Below are 15,985 nucleotides of genomic sequence, written 5' to 3'. Positions count from 1 at the left end.
CACTGGCCACCTGCCCAACCGAACTCCCGACCACAGATCCTTGCACCGGCCGCCCACCCATCCAAATTCTTGATACAAGTACTTCACACAGCCAAAACTTTGACATATGTTAAAGTCGACCCTGCCCCCCTTTTTTTTTGCCCAAAAAAGTAGTCCAAACATTAGACAATTCCACAAGTATATACAGTAATTGAACAGCGAGTAGGATATCCTTCAAAAAGAATACAACCATCTCAAATTGTGGCACAGGGTCGCCGTTAAACTTAAAACAGTGGTTCTCAACCTTTTTCTTTCCACTCGCATACCTCTAAGTATTCCCTATGCCATAGGTACACTGTGATTAGTAAGGGATTGCTTAAGGTGGTGTGTGGGTGGAAAGAATAAGTTTGAAAACCACTGTTTTAATCGCACCTAACTGACTTGTTATGTGCACGGTTTCATAACGCCAAAGGAAATGGGCCAATGACAATTTTTCTCAAGCAAAATATTTCAGTAACAATTGGGTCTAGAGCAGTGATTCTTCCCTTCCCATTGCACCAAAGTATGGAATGCCGGATTCTAAATATGTAATAACAAGTCATCAGGGAAGAGGAGGCAACATGCCTTGCAAGTTTATTTGCTGCCTGCAATACACCATCTCATCTTAGTGAAATATTCTACTTTTAAACTTTTCACCTTAACCGACTTTGGGTGGGTTCAAACAATTTGGCTAATTTTTTTAATTAGAAGGGCAGAACAGGCAATGAACATATTCCAGGATTCGAACATTAATGCAGTATTGAACAACTATCTACACCATTTGAGAGAGTGTCTTTTCAATAAGATGAAGGAACAGACTGTTCTCCCTTATCTGTGAAAATCTTCAATGACATTGCTGGAAATGGAACAGGTATTTTGGCCAATAATCCTCCACTAACAGCATTGATCATCATTATTGCTTATTGTTTGACTTCCACAAGGGTAGAAAAATGATTACATTCATTAATGATGGAATGGACAGGCAGGGCACCATGGTTTGAATCCGGTGCTGTTTGTAAGGAGTTTGTATTTTCTCCACACTTCTGCATGAGATTCCTCCGGTTTCCTCCCAGCCTCCAAAACATACCGGGGTTAGTGGTCAATTAGGTGGGCCAGACTCATGGGCCAAGAGGGCCTGTTACTGTGCTGTATGTCTACATTAAAATTAAATTAAAATGATGTCTTTGTGGCCAAGCTTACAGATGATATGAAGATAGTTGGAGGGGTGGGTAGTGTTGAGGAAGTAGGGAGTCTGCAGAGAGACTTGGACAGGATGGGAAAATGGGCAAAGGAGTGGCAGACAGAATACAGTGAAGGGAATTGTATGGTCATGGACTTGGTTAGAAGGAATAAAGGCATAGATTATTTTCTAAATGAGGAGAAAATTCAGGTACTGCACTTCTCACAATGTTGCACGTTTAAACTGTATGTTTACAAGAGATATTCTATAAACATTAGTGTAAAGTTGATCAATTTAAAGCTATGAATCAAGGCAGGGAAGTAATTGCGGCCGACATTTTTGGATTTCAATACAATCTATATCCTGATAACCCATTTCCTGAAATTGTCACGTAAAGGATTGCTTTAGCAAATGGTTCACTCTAAAATACAATGTTTAAACATTTCTGGGCAATCCTTTTGAAAACTGAGGACTCAGCAAAACTTGGTGGGGCCCAGTTTTGCTGAAAGTATTGGAAACCCCCACTAAAATTGTAATGGAAACTATATTCTTGGAAGAGTACACAATAGTGAGGGGTGCTGGACAAAGTGGCGACTCTCTGTCTGCTTTACGGTAGACAAAAGTTAAAGATTTTCATTTATGTTACATTCTAAATATATAGTATTTTGTGACATAGTGGAACCTTTACTTTTGTTAACCTTTACATTGCAAACAATAGAGGGATAATTGAAAACAGAAAAAAAAGCCCCACGATCAACTCCACAAGAATGATGCCATATTATTCATTTGTGATTCTGATCTATTTAGGCCAGCATGCCAAATCTTCCTACTTGGCCCATTGCTTGGGCCAAGACTGGCCAATCCTGCTTCTCAATACCAACAACTCCTCAAACTCCTGTATTTTATCTTTGAACAGATCAACTTTTTTCATCTGATCTTGATTTATTTCAAATCTTCCCTGTTCTCATTTTCCAAAGTCCCCAGCTCATCAATTTGCTGAACCCTTCCTGAGAAGGTAGATTCCTTAATTTATGTTGGTTTGAACTTTGAGCGCAATAGAACTGAAAAGAACTTCCAGAAAGGCCAATGTGCATAAATCAAATCACACAACTTCAGGTTTTAATGTGAACTAATTTTGGTGAAAAATTATGTAATCGAAAGGTGATGAAGAATCTGATATTGGAAACCATAACTCTGCTTCTCTTTCCATTGATGCTGCCTGATCAGCTGAGTGTATCTATTTTTTTATTTTAGAATTCCAGCATCTTTATTTTTGGACTTTGGAAAAAGTAAAATAAGATGGAAAAATCAGAGATTTTTTAAATGTTCCTTCCATTGCATTTCTTCCCAAATATTATACATTTACATCTCCCCTCGTTTTGTTGAACTTCTTTACTTTTTCTCTTTTGCAGTAATGTGCATTCAGCAACAGACTGACCAGAACTGTACACCATGTTCCAAACATTCATCATCTCCCCAATGCACGTTTGCTCTACTAGTGATCTGGCTTCGTTCAACTACAACACAGGAAGGAGTAAATTGTTCGGATAGGCAGGGAAAGGGGAAAACTTGACCAGGTAGCAAAAAGAAAAACAAACAAACCTCCATTCAACTTTTATGGCAGCTTGCTCAACTTACTTTCGCATTGGAGATATTTTGGAGATGTTTTTGCATTCCAGTTCTGCAGTGTATACACAACAGACACCACTAAAAACATTACTAATCCATTGTTTCCATAAAGTAACTTAATACTTCAGTATTCATCAACTTAGGGAAATATAGCTTTTATGATTGTGCCTTTCTTCTACAAGGATTGATTATATTTCTACTTTAGAGATAAGCCATGAGAACTTAACCCCCCCCCCCCACCCCCCACCCCCCACAATTGTACTCATCTGAAGTGGTGATCAGAAGGAGAAATACTCTTCATGCACTGTTTCCTATTTTATGTTGTCCTGTACTTGTTCTGTGTTCTACTGAAATCAGGCACATACAAGACAGAAACCACTGTGGCCTCTATTTCTGAGCCAGCCATTCCCCAGCAACTGTCTGCAAATGAACCAGACTATTTGCAAACTTGTGATACCAGAGATCTACCATGTAACTTGTCCACTTGTCATGACATCATGATAACTCATTATTTCACTTCAGTTACATTGCCTGGCATTATCCTTCCTTATCTAGTGTTAAATGAGAAAATCTGCAGATGGTAGGGTCAAGTTCAATGCACAAAAGCACTGGAGAAATTCAGCAGGTCATGCAGCAAAGGGTAACCAACATTTTGGGCCAGAGCCCTTTATCACAAAACTGGAAAAAAGACAGACAGATGCCCAAATAAAAAGGTGGGAAGGGGGTGAGGTGGGGAGGGGGTGAGGAGGAGAGAGGGGAGAGAGTAGAAGCTGAGGTAATAGGGGAGAAGGCAGAGGGCAAGAAAGGAAGATCTCTGATAGGAAGAAGAAAGGCAAGGGGGTGGAGAGCTGGAGAAAGAAGACAGAGAGGTAGGGAAAGAGAGAGACCAGGAGAGGGGGTTAGCAGAAATTAGAGATGTCGATTTTGATGTTGTTTGGTTGGAGTCTGCAGAAATGGAATACGAGGTGTCATTTCTCCAATTTTCAGGTGTCCCCGCTTTGGTAGTACACGAGGCTATGAACAGACACATCAGTGCGGTAAAGGTGTGTGGACTTAAAGTGTCCCTGCTGTTGGTGCTCAACAAAATGATCTCCCGGTCTGCATTCATTGGAGGAGACCCTTCAGGAGCACTGGATACAGTAAATGATCCCTACGGATTCACACATTGGAAGGGCTGCTTGATGTCCCGAGAAGTGGTGTGGAAGGTCGTGTAGCTGCAAGTGTAGCACTTCTTGCAGACACAAGGGTAGGTACCAAGGGGACGATTGGTAGGTAGGGATGAGAAGATGAGGGTATCCTGGAGGGAGCAATCCCTGCAGAAAGCAGAAAGGGAAGGGGAGGGGAGGATGTATCTGTGGTAGGATCACATTATAGCTGGAAGAAATTACAGAAAATAATATGTTGGAAGCAGAAGCTGGTGAGGTGGTAGGCAAAGACAAGAGGAACCTTACATCAGCCATGAATTGAATGGCAGAGAGGAGCTGATGGATCGATTGGCCCAATTCTGCTCCCAAGTGTTATGGTGTTCAGAAGAACACCCTTGTGAGAAGTGTCTCCGAATAGACTTGCTTTGCCGACAATGATCATCACTGAATCTTTCAGCCCAGGACCCTTTTGCTCTAAATATACCTTTTAAGCAGCTGGTTGGTGACTCTCCAGGATTGGTCTGGAACTAAAGGTTAATTTTTAGCTCAGTGCTGCAAGAAACCCATCAGAAAGTAAAATATTAAAATAAATTCTTGCACACTAAAATTAGCTAATACCAGGGAATAGAAGAAAAACTCTGCCAATTCATAGCACTGAAAATGTACAGGAGGAAGCCATTCACCCCCTGGAGTCTGTAATTTGGCCAATGCTTTACTGTCAATCAGAAGTTCATTCAATCTCTGATTAACCTAAGTATAACATCTGTAGCAAAATACATCCTTTACAAGATTGTAACTGAATCTGTTCAACACAAGTTCAAATTGATGGTGTTCACACCCAATACTGTACTTTGTTAGATTTTGATCAATGTCTTCAAAAGCTTGCTGCAAAATAGCAGTGGAATGCCAGTTTTTGAAACCAGAGCAAAATCAACCTCCTTTGGATAAAATTACAAATGTAATTCTTCAAGTATCAAAATTTGGGATTACCACTCCCAAAATATGACACTTCACATCTCAAAGTTTTGGAGTGTATTGAGCAATCGACAATGAAGGCCGTTTCTTTTGCACATGTTGAAAATCAAATAAAACAAACAAAGAAAGTTGCTGGAACAAGCAGCTCAGGTAGCGGATGTGGAAAGACACCAGCATTTTGTAATATTTACTTTTATTTCTTCCAATTGGAGAGTGTCTACTTCCTGACAGTGTTACACCATTCTGCAACATGGTGTACAACTTGCCCGTGGTGTGACAGGGTTTCCTGGTGCCTTTGGTGCTCACTTTAGATCCTCCTCTCATTATTTGGCCAACACAAAAGCTGGCAAGCTCTGCAGTCCAGAAAAACATTTGGAACTCAACGGAGTTTCTGTAGCTGCAGATCATGACCCAACTTGTACGCACACACACGCGCACACACTGCTCCAGTTTCTAATTCAGACGGTTTCAAGATTATGGAATGCTGCTTATGAGCTCTCTCAGCCCCCACCCCAGCAGGTTAAGTTCCAACTTGCTGATTATTTTCTGTCGACAGAAAATTCAATGCTTTATAGAGCACAACAAATGACACCCCTTTCCAAATTTTCATTCACGATACTTTTGCTTTAAAAAAGTAAACAACACTTGTTCTCATTCAAATTTCGTTAACGCATAGCACTTCAAAGTTTAATGACTATAATTTGACTTGTTAATAACGTTTTTTTTATTTTGAACACCTAACTGGTCACATTGTGTAGTCCCACAGAAGCACACTGTGCACAGTGAGTCTTTAGGCAGTGTCCAGCTCACTTCAATGGACGACACAAGTGCCACCTGCATCTTACCTTTCTTTACCTCCTGTTCCAACTCCATAGCTGGTACCGAGTGGGAGTGAAACGAAGGACTTGTCTAAGTGACAGCAAAGCCAGGCAGTGCCAGTCAACACAAACGCCAGCTGTCCTAGGAACAGATTGCACTGGAATTCTGAGCAGCTCCAGTCAAGATACTTACGTGAAGAGATTAGAAAATTATTTTTATTGGAAGTTGCCAGTCCAGGCTCATACTTGCCCCACCTCCTGGCTGACGACAGACCCAAGCCACCAGTCATTCCCGCCTCTGATATGAGAGGGGGAGTGAAAGTTTTGAAGAGAAATAAATGGCACAATAATGCCACAAGCCATTTATAAAAAGTTCTGATTTTTAATTGTGTCATGAATTATGTAATAAAAATAATGCCAACTCCCTGAAAAACTGCAAATTGGTACAATGGAAAGTTTGTTTTCAGATGGTAGAGTGTGCCACTGTACGCATGCAGGGTTACACCCAAAATGCCAACGTTAACTGTTACACTAATGGACCAGCTGTACATTTCCATTACAATTTGACCACACACAACTTCAAGGAAATTTTACCCTCTGTCTCTGAACACAAGTGGGAGCAGGAGACAGATTACATAAGCCTCCTCTTCCATTCAATAAGATCATGGCTGATTAGACCGTGGACTCAGCTCCCTGTACACATTCCCTTTAACCCTTAATTTCCCTCATTATTCAAAAATATATCCGTGCCTTTCATACATTCAATAAGGTGGAGAATTCCACAGATTCACTACTCTCTGGGAGAAACTGTTCTTCCTTATCTCTTAAATTGTCTACCTTGAATTTGGAGGCTAAGCCCCCTAGTTCTAGTCTCACCTGCCAGTGGAAAAACCTCCTACTTTTATCTTCTATATTTCTTTCATAATCTCTATAAGATACCACTCCCCCCCCCCCCCATCTTTCTAAACTCCAGTAACAATCATCTCATGATACTCGATCTTTTCACATAAGATAATCCCTTCATTTCTGGAATCAACCTGGTGAACCTCCTCTGCGCTGACTCCAAAGCCAGTACATGCTTTCTCAAGTAGGGAAACCAGGACTGCACTCAGTAGTCCATGTGCAGCCTCGCCGGCACCCTGTACAGTTGCAGAAGAACCTCTCTGCTCCCAAAGTTGGGCGGCACAGTTAGCGTACTGGTTAGTGCAATGCTGTCACAGCACCAGGGATTAGGACCAGGGTTCCAATCCCGCGCTGTCTCTAAGGAGTTTGTACGTTCTCCCTGTATCTGCGTGGGATTTCCCCGGGGGTTCTGGTTTCATCTCATCCTTCAAAATGTACCAAGGGTTGTAGGTCAAGTGGGTGTATTTGGTTGGCACTGGCTGGTTGCCTGAAAGGGCCTGTTACTGTGTTGTATGCCTAATTTGTTTTTTTTTAAAAAGTGCTATTTCATTTAAATTCCACCCCTCTAGCAGTGAAGGCCAACATCTTATTTGACTTGCAAACCAACTTTTTGTGGTACATGCACAATCACTTTCCAAAGTGGATATCCTCAACCTTACCAACATTGTTCTCTATTTGCCAGCTCTTTCCCCTCCCATTTATCCTATCTGCATCTCTCTTTACACCATGTCCCCTACTCAATTTGCTTTTCTACTCAATTTAATGTTATCTGCAATCTGAGATACTCAACACTTCTCCAAACCATTGAAGGAACTTCTACAATGACAGCTGTGGCCAGGAATAGCTCATCTCTAGCAAACAAAACCTTTTCCTTTTCAGGCGGTTAGAGTGTTTTTCCTCTGATATCCTTTGTCCTCAGTTTTACCATAGCTCCTCAAAGCCTCAAGCCCCCGTCTTAGACAACTTAAAAGTTCAGACCCACAGAGTACATGCATGCCATTACACACAACCATGAGTTTCCTTTTCCTGTGGCCGAGGCAGAATTACCACCTATTGGTAGTGCAAAATTTGTACTAAAGAAGATACAGATAAACAAATAAAGAAACTTAAACATGCATTTTAAAAAAAATCAATGAAGTGCAAAAGTAAGAGTCCTTAAAATAGAGAGAGTGCAGAGAAGGTTCACGAGAATGTTGACAGGATTTCAAAGTTTGAGTTACAGGGAAAGGTTGTGGAGACTGGGGCTTTTTTCTCTGGAACGTAGAAGATTGAGAGGGGACTTGATAGAGGTGTTTAAGATTTTAAAAGGGACAGACAGAGTAAATGTGGATAGGCTTTTTCAATTAAGAGTGGGGGAGATTCAAACTAGAGGGAATTGTTTAAGATTGAAGGGGGAAAATTATAAGGGGAACATGAGGGGAAATTTCTTTACGCAAAGGGTGGTGGGGATGTGGAATGAGCTTCTGACAGACGTGGTTGAGGCGGGATCATTGGTTACATTTAAGGAAAGACTGGATAGTTACATGGATAGGAGAGGACTGGAGGGGTATGGACCAGATGCTGGTCAGTGGGATTAGGAGGGTGGGGATTTGTTATGGCATGGACTAGTAGGGCCGAACTGGCCTGTTCTGTACTGTAAGTGGTTATATGGTTAAATGAGTCTCTGAGTTTGTTGTTGAGGAGTCTGATGGTGGAGGGGTAGCAGCTGTTCCTGAACCTGGTGGTGCAAGTCTTGTGGCACCGAGACCTCTTTCCTGGTGGCAGCAGCGAGAACAGAACGTGTGGTGGGTGGTGTGGATCCTCCGACAGCAGCGGTCCCTGTAGATGTTCTCGATGGTGGGGAGGGTTAAGCCTGTGATGTCCTGGCATAATGATGCAGCCGGCTAGCGCACTTTCCACCACACATTTGAGGTAATTTGCCAGGGTTTCCGATGGCAATCTCCTAAGGAGAATCGCTGACATGCTTTCTTCACAATGCCATTACTGTGTTTATTCTAGGCAAGATCGTCCAATCTTTCCCAAGAACTTAAGTTTTCTTATCCTCTCTACTTCTGATCCCCCAATGATCACTGCATCGTACACCTCTGGTTTTCCCTTTCTGAAGTCAACAATCAGCTCCTTGGTTTTGGTGACATTAAGTACAAGGCTGTTGTTGGTGCATCATTCAGCAAAGTTTTCAATCTACCTCCTGTACACTGACTCATCACCTCTTTTTATACAACCCACTACCGTGGTATCATCAGGAATTTGTAAATGGTTTTGTTGTCGTACGATCCACAGTCAGAGGTGTATAGCAAGCAGAGCAGGGGCTAAGAATGCAGACCTTTGGTGTTCCAGTAGTGATGGAGATTGTGGAGATGTTCTTACCAATCCTCACTGATTGTGGTCTGGATGGAGGTGAGGAAATCCAGGATCCAATTACACAGTGGGGTGTTGTGTCCCAGGTCTTGTTTTCATTTCAGCCTTGTAGTCCTTGCAGGTCACACACATTCTGCCAGAGTTAGGTGTGAGGTGTTTTACAGAGCAAATGAAGTTTGGGAGGTGGTGCACTTCTATCACTGAGCATTCCCAATACACTGACTCTGAGTTCAGTTCCATCCCGAGTATTCCTTCCCCTCTATGAGCAGTCATGGATTAGGATCAGATAGCCCCACAATTGGACAGAGATGTTACATCTTTTCGAGGAGATTCCAAGAACATTCTTGAAGCATCTCATTGGTTCATTTGGTCACCTTCTGGGTCAGGAGACCATGGAATGGGAAACGTGGAAGAATTTTCTGTCAGGTATGTACAGTGCACATGGAGCATAATGAAGACTTCAACGTTGGATCACAGACCTAGAAATTGTCACTGACCTTGGTTCACTTTTCCTCCCAGTAGATTTGGAGTTCTTGAGGGGGGACAGAATTGATGGTGTTTCTCCTGTGCCTGATACAAGTAGACTACAACCTGGAGCTAAGCCATCGTCAGGGATTTCCACTGTCCAGTAGACCATGAGCTTTGTGTGGAATTTAATGTCTTAAAATGCGTCTCCCCCGAGAACCAAAGCCTGTGCTGATGCAGTGGTGGTTAGAGTGACATCATCCCTCACTGAGAGGTGATTTCCGAAACACGGGAAGGGCTTGCTGGCCAGTGTTTCATCATGGAGCTTTGAGATCAGTGCTGCCCAATGGGCACAGCTCAGCAGAGGACCTAGGCCTTAGGGTTATCAATAGCAAGGCTAGAAGGTCCATTCTCCCTTGTGCTCTACAATCAACAGCCACAAAACTTCTCCAAACTTGAAGAATCAGTTAACAGTCAACTTTTAACTAGTTGGTGCCCTCTTTATTTTAGTTGTGGAGAAAGCAAGGCCCTTCCTGGTGCTAAACATGTTCAGCTGTGCAAGGATTTAAAAAGACTCCAAAAGGGCGGTGCATTATTAAGTTACAGATTGCTTATTTTGCATCTTCCTGACAGGCAGATGTGGTCCACAAACTTATGTGCTCATTAAAAGGATGTCTGTTGCAGTTTTTCACGCCACTAATCTGCAGGTAAACTTCCAATGCTCTTTTAGAATTAATTAGGTAGCAGTAATGCCCCAAACAAACACTTGCTAAAATGCCAAGTTTTGCTCAAAGACATGCGTCTTTCATCTGCAAATATTGATGACCTCCATCTCTGCAGCTTTCCACGCAACTGCAGTAATGCACGTGCTCGCATGATATGTTCTGGTCTCAAGGACAGGAATTGAATGCACGATCGTCCAACTCAGAGGCAAAACCACTGACAACCAAGCTTGGTTTTACCATGGATATAAACTACCATTGGCCTAAAAAAAAATCAGGCGTTGCAGAATTTTACAAAATTTCAACTCTATCAAAGCTTCATTTTTAAAAAAAAAATCAATTCCATGTAATCAAAGATTTTCCAGCAATTTGTCCACTTGTCTCAAATCCAGGTTGCTGCAAAGCACAAAAACCAGCCTGCCTACATTTTGCACATTCCTTGACGAAGGGCTCAGGCCTGAAACGTTGGTTATGTATCTTTATCTTTGCTACATAAAATACACTGTTTGGCCTGCTCAGTTTCTCCAGCATTATTTTTACTTCATCACGGTGTCTGGAGACTTTCATGTTTTACTCACCTGCAAGAATTCAGTTGCTTACACCAGGGGTAGAGAATGTGAGCATTTCCTATTCCCATCTGCTGGGGTCTCCTGCAGAAGGCTGTAAATTGGATTTTGTTGGCCCTGACCCAGTACATGCTGTTGATAATCAGTATAATTATTCAACAGCAGGCGTCTTTCCTGAATCTATTCACAATTTTACAGAACGTTTACTGTGTGTAAGGAAACTATTCAGCCTATCCGATCTGTACCAATTCTATGCAAGAGTGAACCAGCGAATCTCATTTCCCTGCTCCCTTTTCACAGCAAGTTCTTTTCTCATTTGAGTAAAACATGCAACTGAAGACACCTACATTTTACTCATACCTTGATGAAGGGCTCAGTTCTGTGCCCCACATCCACACTTACACATCTGTCCTTGGCCAAACCAAGGCCACCTGTAAATTGGAAGAGCATCGCCTAATATTTTGTCCAGGCACTCTCCAACAGGACAGCATTAACATCAACTTCTTCTGGTTTCTGCTAGGCCACTCCCCATTCTCCCTCTTTTCCCCATCCCTCTGTCTCGCCTCCTTAGGCTCTCCACCCCCTTCCCTCTCCATTCACAGAGCCATCCCCCTCCCTCCCTTATCCACCTGCCTTTGGGACTGGGCACCTTCCCCTGCCCCTCTCCCCCACCATTTTGTTCAGGCACCTGGCTACATTTTGCTCATACCTTGATGAAGGGCTCAAGCCCAAAACGCTGTTTCTGTATTTTTATCTTTGCTCTACAAGGGCACTGATGACCTGCTGAGTTTCCCCAGCATTGACTTTTTATTTCTTTCCTTGTATACTGATCAGCTCCTTCTTGCTGCTTACAACTGAAGCTGCCTCCCCTACTCTTCCAACCATTGCGCTCCACACATTACTGGGTCATTGTGTTAACAAAAAATAAAATCATATTTGCCTTTTCTACCAGCTACCTTTATTTTCTGTTCTTGACCATTCCACCACTCTCTCCATTGACACTGTGTATTTGGCAGTGTGCAGTGGGCTTCAATGAAGGTAACATGTAAAATCTGGTAAGAACCAGACCATCCCTCCTTGCTCCTGGGGTCCATTAAAAACTGCTTCCCTCCATTTTATTTATCCAGATGTCAACACGTGAAGAAGAATGGAGTTACCTCTTCAGACACCTTAGAGGCAAGGACAACCACACGACCTATATTATCACACACCCAGCTGATCCTGCTCTTCTGCTCCCCTGGGCTTTCAAGGAGCCATCTCTGGAACTTGCTAATATTTTTAATTTAATTTCAGAGATGCAGGACAGTAACAGGCCCTTCACGCCGTCCAAAGACCCCTGCGTGACTGATTAACCTTCTAGCTCCAGACATCACTGTAATCTGGGAGGAAACTGGAGTTATCTGGAATAAACCCACATTGGTGGCTGAAATCAAAATGCTGCACCTTCGTGATGCAATATGCAAACTATGGCACCAGGGGGCATCGCTCCCAACCCACACAAATATTGAATAGAGATTTTAAAAAGTGTTCATTTATTGATTTTTAATTTAATGATTCAAAGATAGTTACAAAGCTAATTAACCATGTGTATATAGCTGGAATACATTCCTAATGTAATAAAATTGGAACGAATGGTATCACTGAATTCTTTCATGTTAATACAATAGGGAGAACATTACACTGAATCTGATAAGGCTTTGTACAATATGACTAACTTGTGCTACATTCACACTGCCCTGCTTTGTTTCCCAAGCACAAATCCTGCAGGACTGCTATGAACCAAATGCAAATCCACTGGGACTCGATGCCAGGAAATCACTTTTCCTGCTTGGCAAAGCCCCAGAAATATTCTAAATCACAAAAAAAAACATTCTGCTCTGACATGCAGTAACTGGGTTAGCTACCAATCTGGAAATGCAAGAGTTTTGTCAACAATAATCACATGACTGCAAGCCTCCTGGGATTGTTTCACACACCCTATACGATTCCAGCTGATAGCTAATATAATTAGGTGAGCATCCTAATCCATACAGAGATTCTCCAAAACATTCAGGCAGTGCGATGCCACTTTTGTGGAGGGCCCATGATTTTTCTTTCAGTCACAAACCCAGCTCAGCACTGGGAACAGTGAATTATTCACGCACCGCACTTGGCTCTTCCTTTAATTTGGTCAACATTCTTGTGCCACAGAGGTGCCAATAAACACTGTGTTGGCTTTCCCAGTGTACAATAATGGCAGTATTTCAAACTTTTGACAGAAATTTAGAGAGGCATAAGAATGAAACAAAGTATTACAAGGGGAAAAAAACTTGGCCCATCTTGAAATCTTGTTAAAATGCATCAAAACTCACAGGTAGGAGATGATAATAATAGGTTCCACTACTTCCTTTCAACAGACTGTAGAGTGATCATACTTTTAGATTTCCTGTTGAAATTCTAATTTAAAATTGGAACATCTTGTCTCGCAAACTCAAGGGTGCATCCCTATTTTGCTTCACTGTGCTGCAAAAAAAGAGATGTTCTTGAACTTGCTTCCTCATCCCTACTGAGTTGGGTGTGGCTCTGGGAGGGAGTTATACCGGGGAGGGGGGGGTTATATTCAACTTCTGCAGACCCTCTTGTTTAACTGGGAAGGAGTTGATGGGAGTGAGGAGGGGAGGCAGTAATCTTGGCGGAGCAAAGAACGAATCAGTTCTACTCCCTATTTCTAGTCTACGTGGCAGGGCTGCATTTGCAAGTTGTGTTTGGCTTTGATGCTTCCAAGTCATCAATCAAGGGGCTGAAACCTGTCACCTGGGTTCAGAATTGCAGAATTACCACCATGGCAGAGTCCCAAAGGTGCTCACTGTCATCGACTTAGTACATCCAAGATCTTTGTTTGCAAGAGGGACATGGGTGGTAACAAGTTGTCAATTATTTGTCATAGTCAGCCAGGGGATCGTTGTTTTGCAGATTGCAAACAGATTACAATTTCCCCCAAGTGGAACTAATCCAAACGTCAAAAGGAAGCAAAGGGAGGCAGCTCATGCTCATCTTTCATCTGCAGAAGTCAGCTTCCTCACAGCAATGACCTTAAACCAGCAGTGGACTGGTGCAGGGCACCAGAACAGGAGAGAAGATCCACCCACTGAGAATGAGAGAAGCCTACAGGGTTAGAGACAACAGCAGGGATCAGCATGAAGCTTGGTGGGTGAAGGCCATACAACGGTGTGGGCTGCTGGAGACCAGCTTCTGGGAACCATGCATCAGGGCAAGGATGAGTGGTGGGTTCAAGTTTATTGTTATGTTTGAAGTACAGCAAGAATGGTCATTGTGCCTGTAATCCAGCTAGTCAACCCATGCATAGTAGATCAACAAGAAGAGTGCAGAGTTAGAGAGATCATTTTGAAAGAAGATTTAAGAGGACAACTTGGTAATCCTAGAAGTGTTGGTTGGAATAGAGAGATAGGAATAGAGCAATTGCAGAGTGTGTGAGGAGGAGATCTGCTGGAAGCAGCTTAAAGCAAAAATGTCGTCCCACTCTAGCGGCTGATCACAGGATGGTGCTCTCTCACCTCAAGCTGGGGACTCAAACCAACAACTGTGACCTTCTTTCAACTCAATCTGTTACCATTTCTACTCCAGCCAGGGAATTGCACTCAAGGGAAATAGCCAGGATAATCAATGTCCTAAAATAGTAAAGGAAGCTGAAAGTGAAACTGTACCATTAGGAAGATGCTTGCGCTGAGTTTGTCATCTCAACTTTATATATATGGCAAAAACTCCAGTTATCCAGCAGCCTCAGGCAACTGGCAAAAAAAATTATGGAAAATAAATTAGTACAACATATGGAAGTTTAACACTGGCACGCCTCACCTTAAGTTCACCAATTGTGCAACCAGCAATCTCAAGCCACCAGTAAATTCACTCATCTAGCATCTATCAATCTTCATAGGTGTGGATACCAGGGGTTTTACCTGAAATGGTTTTCACGTACAGTGTACTATGGTCCAGAGAAACGCTGTTTTGTTGGGTTGTACATGTACAGTCAGATGATAATAAACTTGAACTTGAAATTAGGATATTGTTCAAGGCTGCAAATGGTCTCAATATTTCTGGACTGGGGAGCTGTGACTAAAACAGGCAGGACATCCAATTCCTAATCACCAAGCAGGTCATACTGTGTATCCTGGCAAAGGGAACGGTTCAGATTGCACCTGAAGAGATTAAAGCATTTTTTTTATTCCAGTGAATGCTATCTCATGAATAAAAAAGATGATGGAAAAATAAGTTAAATAGAAGCAAATAAGCCATTTTTTACTGGGAATATAAGGAATGTCCAGACAAAGCCCAGGTCATAATTAGGAAATAAAAAAAACAGTAAATCCAACAAGCAGTGGAATAATCAGACAACTAGCATGTTGCATTGCAGGAAAATGAATTAGCCATGAGCAAAAAGGAATATTAAAACAGGATACATTTTGTTTGGATATACAGCCCTTTCAGCCCACGAGCCCATACTGCCCAATTACACCCAATTGACCCACAACTCCTGGTACGTTTCAAATAGTGGGAAGAAACCGGAGCCCCCTCCCCCGGGGAAAACCCACATAGACACGGGGAGAACGTACAAACAGCATGGGATTAGAACCCCGGTCCCAATCACTGGCGCTGTAACTGCATTGCACTAACTGTTACGCCAACCGTGCCACCCCATTAGATGAGGAGGAAAGAGAAGACGAGTACATTTGGATCACAGGTATGTTCAGAAATTAGAAATAGAAACAGAAGGCTTGGGAAATGCTCAGCAAGATGTGCGGATTAGACAACATTCCGACGTTCTGGTAGATAAAGTGGCCCTGGTGCTGAACTTTGTGCAAGAGTTGATATTAAGGGGGTTTTATGAGACCTAAAAAAACCCGATATTAGGCAGGAATCAGAAATTAGATTGGGAGAAGCTTTTACCAGTATTTAGCAAGTGTACACCTGATGTTTCTTTGGCTTGGCTTCGCAGACGAAGATTTATGGGGGGGTAAATGTACACGTCAGCTGCAGGCTCGTTTGTGGCTGACAAGTCCGATGCGGGACAGGCAGACACGGTTGCAGCGGTTGCAGGGGAAAATGGGTTGGTTGGGGTTGGGTGTTGGGTTTTTCCTCCTTTGTCTTTTGTCAGTGAGGTGGGCTCTGCGGTCTTCTTCAAAGGAGGTTGCTGCCCGCCTAACTGTGA

At 42.6% G+C, this 15,985-nt stretch overlaps 1 protein-coding gene across 4 annotated transcripts in view; it reads right to left on the bottom strand.

Annotated features, from left to right (window-relative positions):
- Positions 1-15,985, bottom strand: part of tnfaip8l1 (tumor necrosis factor, alpha-induced protein 8-like 1) — a 49,474-nt gene that overhangs the window by 13,226 nt on the left and 20,263 nt on the right. Inside the window, exon 1 of one of the 4 annotated variants that reach the window (XM_069928859.1) lies at positions 5,793-5,953. The exons of the other annotated variants lie outside the window; for them this stretch is intronic. Coding sequence (XP_069784960.1) covers positions 5,793-5,820 — 28 coding nt within the window. The 5' untranslated portion in view covers positions 5,821-5,953. Of the gene's footprint in view, positions 1-5,792; positions 5,954-15,985 lie in introns of those variants that run through there. 4 annotated transcript variants of the gene reach the window in all.

The sequence above is a fragment of the Narcine bancroftii genome, chromosome 3, assembly GCF_036971445.1.
Source record: "Narcine bancroftii isolate sNarBan1 chromosome 3, sNarBan1.hap1, whole genome shotgun sequence".
Classification (NCBI taxonomy): Eukaryota; Metazoa; Chordata; class Chondrichthyes; order Torpediniformes; family Narcinidae; genus Narcine; species Narcine bancroftii.
This window is presented reverse-complemented; position numbering and strand designations above follow the sequence as displayed.